General features: G+C 34.4%; 1 protein-coding gene across 1 annotated transcript in view; it reads right to left on the bottom strand.

The window, feature by feature from the left end:
* The window catches only part of LOC107096129 (protein-glutamine gamma-glutamyltransferase 5-like), a 12,613-nt gene extending 10,610 nt beyond the window's left edge, over positions 1-2,003 (bottom strand). Inside the window, exons 1-4 of the mRNA XM_015392642.1 lie at positions 1,904-2,003; positions 703-870; positions 353-604; positions 69-206 (exon numbers count right to left, since the gene is read on the bottom strand). Coding sequence (XP_015248128.1) covers positions 69-206; positions 353-604; positions 703-870; positions 1,904-1,931 — 586 coding nt within the window. The 5' untranslated portion in view covers positions 1,932-2,003. The remainder of the gene's footprint in view (positions 1-68; positions 207-352; positions 605-702; positions 871-1,903) is intronic.
* Between the last annotated feature and the right edge of the window lie 2,518 nt (positions 2,004-4,521).

Raw genomic sequence — 4,521 nt, 5'->3', positions numbered from 1 at the left:
ATTCATTCATTCATTCATTCATTCATTCATTCATTCATCCATTCATTCATTCATTCATTCATTCATTTATTCATGTTTAAAGCTCACTTGTCCAAACTCCCAGATCATTGGTTGGATTTGGTGTGCCGTCCCCTTGTAGATGAGTCCTTGTTCATTCATCACATATTCCTGCCGTTCCTTTTCATCAGGCAGGTGCACCCAATCATCTGCCAATGAAGATACACTCTTTATAAATCAATCAATAAACAGACTTTATGATGATATAACCTTTGAATACTGTTGGGCTATTTCCTCCCACAAATCATTCTAAGGTAAAGTGTTACACCTCTTTAAAGGTATGCTTGTCACTCACCCCGGCACCAAGGGTTGAACAGCACCACCAGGCTTTCCTTTACGGCTTTCCTATTCTCTATTTCTGCCAGCAAGGAATACTTCCCCACTGGAGCATCAACGGGTGGGGTTACCAAAAGGCTCAGTATGCCCCTCTGCAGGTTGGACCTGTCATCCACTTTGCAGCTCCACACTGCTTTACTGCCAGCAACGCACATGGGAGCCTGGTTACTAAACGTACACTTGGTCCCTTGGCTTTCTGATGCAAAACGACCTTAGGAAAGAAGTGGTGTTAATACTTGTGTCATTGGATCCATACTGCTTTAAAATTATATTTTGCACTGTTTGACACCCAGATTAAAATTGCTCCACCTGTTTCCACTGTGAGTTGAACCTTTTCTGATGGCTGGAAAGCGTAGGCCATCTCAAGTGTCATGAGAAACGGCTGTCCTCGTCTCACAATCAGCTGCTTTGTACTGATTTCATTGGTCTTATGGGCGGCATTATTGGTCTGGCAGTGGAGGTCCACTTTCCTGATTTCTGGAAAACGCCAGTGAGGAATTAGAGTTATATAAACATGATGAGATTAGATTACCGTACTGATAAGGGACTTTAGTACTCTTTTGCTTTAAGGTATCATTGTCACATTTTGACTCAAATTAAGAAAAAAAACTCTTTATAAATCACATTTTTTATAACATTACCGTACAGCTAAACTTCTTTAGTTCAAAGGCTCAGAATCCTAAGCATTCCGTTCAGCAATCAATGTCTACTAACTTTAATCACTCAGAAAATTCAGTCTAAGCCTTTATGCAACTTTATACACATTTTAAATAAACTTTAACTTATATAATTTAAGTTCAGAGCTTCTGATAAAGGTTAAGGGACATAGAAACTGTTTGGACAACCAGTTGAGAAATGAAAAGATCTTCCATTTTAACACAGAAATTTTTTTATTTTTATGTAAATTAAAACTTCTAATTGTTTTCATGCTATGGTTATTATCTGGAAAAGTTAGAATATGGCAGCTTAAATTTAAGAAAAGGGCAAAGCAACATATCAAAAAATACTTATCAAAAAAACTCTCTAAATGTTGGGTACCAGTTACAATTCTTTTCACTGTGCAGTTCATGATATGAAAAAAATATCAAATCTAAACTCATCTTTTCTTAAACTTTAGATATCTAACCAGGCCCAGGATTTTGTAAAAATAGCCTCAAAATATTTCTCATTTGTAAATCAAAGCTTAACAAAAGAGGTTCAGCATAATATAGATCTGCATCTTTAAGATGAAAAAAGTTAATTTGGAAAATATTTCGTAATTCATCTAAGTCAGTGTATTTGTAGGGCTTTAAAATGCAATTTAATTTTAATATATAGCTGTTTATAATTAAATTATGTCAGGTTCAGCTTCAGTAATTCGTCGTTCAATATAATCCTAATACAAATAAATTTGACGTACTGACAGATTAAACTAAGATTCACAGTCAAACAAGCAAAGCATTTTACATCTCGTTTGAATCTCATTCACTTGTATAAAATAAAAACTGAACTTATCCATTATATAGCTCACCATTGCTGCTATGACACGCGGAGATCATGTTGTTTTTCTGCAGCAGCAGCTCTCTAAGGATCAGTAAGCTCTGCAATCCAGAGTGAACACCTTCTGCAGCCACCTGAGCTTTATAGACACGTTGCTCCCTTCCTTTATCTGATAGCATCTCTGATTTATCAGCTTATTGAAGCTAAAGAATGTCAGATGAACTGCGTTACATTGCAGACTGATTTAATCAGATGCATTCTTCCTCTACCGGCGCCAGCAGGTGTATGGCTCACTAACTGGGAATTATGTACAGCATTTATCACTACCACACCTACTAATATATTTTAAAACCATTGACCCTTTTGTAAGCATCGTGACTGTCACTGATCAGTCTGGTTTTGATAATAATTTGCTTTCTTCAGACTGATTCACTCAGACTTTTTCCAAGAACTGTTTCCAAGCCAATTAGCCAGTACAATATTGTTGTTTTTCCTAGAGTCAATTTTACTCAATCTTAAGTTTTTGGTTTCTTACATTTAGACAGAATTGATCTCCTCTGGTAAAACTTTCTAAAAAGCATGCAACTATCATTCATTTAGAAACACATTAATTAGATCAGAAACATTTGCTGGCCAGAAAGGAGTAGCTTAGCATATCTGCTAAGATTCATTCTTAATGTTCTATCTGGTTGATGTCATTTTTTTTTTACTGGAACTAAGAATGCAAAACCAAGTGAATGAAAAACAGCTACATCCGATCTGCACCAATCGTTCATCCGTCAAACCCAGACCCATCAGTTGGATGGCCATACAGAGCAAATATAATTACTCTTTCCTTAACTCAGGAATATACACTGCTTGCTTTTAAGGTAGCTGTTATTAAACCTTTATTTTTATGACAGATTTCTGTTTTTTCATGCTGTCCAGGGATCTTGTCAGTGGAACATTGATAGAAAAACACATTTCATGCATTTGTTGGAGCTGGAATATTTTAATTATCAGGGAGAGATTTCAACTGATCCAAAATGCTGCAGCCAGAGTTCTGAATCAAATTAAAAACAGATTGAATCTCTCCTATCTCAGCTTCCCTTAATTGACTTGACCTGTTTAATCCATAACAGAATTTAAAATATGCCTTATTACACAAAAATAACTAAATAACCAAGCTTTTTTTCTATATTAAAGATCAATTTGTTCAGTATGTTTCTAAGAGAGGAATTTGCTCTAAATTTTGCAGGTTTACTAGTAGTTCCTAGAACTTCTAAAAGTAGAACTGGAGGCAGATCTTTCTGTTATCAGGCTCCTCTTCTATTGGACCAACAACCAGTTTTAGTCTAGTTTAGCTTTTGTCTACTTTTAAGGCTTGGCTCAAAACGTTCCATTTTATAAAAGCTTATATGTAGTAAAAGTGTGAGTGGTTATCCTGAGATATAGTTATGCTGCTATAGGCCTAGACTGCTGGAGGACATAGGTACCGTTTTTCTTCATTATACTTCTATTCTCCAAGTTTGCATTATTTATTGATTAAGTTCTTTTTCTCTATGTTTTTTACACTTCGTAATAGCTACCTCTGGCTGAACACAGGATTATGTGAAATTTATAATTGGAAAAAAAAAAAAATATATATATATATATATATATATACATATATATATACACACACACGTACTGTTTTGTGATCGTGCAAAATTGTGTGTTATTTATGTTTGTGAAACCATTACATAGAATGATAATGTGATATCTAACAATCTCCCCATCTGACACCCTGTAACCTGATATCATATGTGGCCATAAGCATAAAGATGTTTCAGAATATATCTGCATGTCTGTCATCTCCTGTCACATGACATGTTCTTTATGATTGCAGCCATGATGGAGATATAAAACTCTTGCATAAAGCAAACTAGGTTGGAGGTCAAACTGGTGCTGCCAGTCTGTGTGGCCTACAATTAGCATTTAAAAGTCTACAAAATGATTAATTTATCAAACAGTCCTGTCACTATATCTTTCCTACGTTGTTCAACCACATGTTTGATTTTAACTTTAATTACACGACTGTATACAGGATCACCTTATTTGGCAAGTTTGGAGAACAATGAACCATTTAAAATCCTAGTATAAAAAGATGGTTATAAACCAATATTAGACTAAAATGATTATTATCATCATTATTAATATTAATTATCATCATTTCATTATTATCGGTGTGACTATATTTGCTTCTATTATTTCCATAGTGTTGGTATTGGTGTAATTTCTACAAAAAAATATCTGTTTCTTCTTTTTTAATTCTTTTTTTCTTTTTCTTTTTATCAGAAAACTGGAAAAAAGAAAATGAACTTCATGAATAGTATAGTGGCAGGTCATTGTTAGTTCATTCTTCATCCCACTCCTTGAACTTGGAAATGAAAATAACAACACATTATGTTCTTATGTACATATTTTGAACACATTCCAAGGCTGTAACCTTGTTGCCCATTTATTTGCTCATCCAAAGATAGTTTATTACCAAGAAGAACCCAAAACTGCAGAAGAGGATTAGGGCCACTGGAAAAAGAAAAAAAGTTAACTGATTTTTACATTTTATTTCAGTTTAGTATGGGACAAAAGTCAGAATTCTGCCTTTTCTTTTTCAGAATTCTGACTTTT

Source organism: Cyprinodon variegatus, unplaced genomic scaffold (assembly GCF_000732505.1).
Source record: "Cyprinodon variegatus isolate N-32 unplaced genomic scaffold, C_variegatus-1.0 Scaffold600, whole genome shotgun sequence".
Lineage (NCBI taxonomy): Eukaryota > Metazoa > Chordata > Actinopteri > Cyprinodontiformes > Cyprinodontidae > Cyprinodon > Cyprinodon variegatus.
The sequence above is the reverse complement of the archived record's forward strand: the minus strand, read 5'-3'. Positions and strand labels throughout refer to the sequence as shown.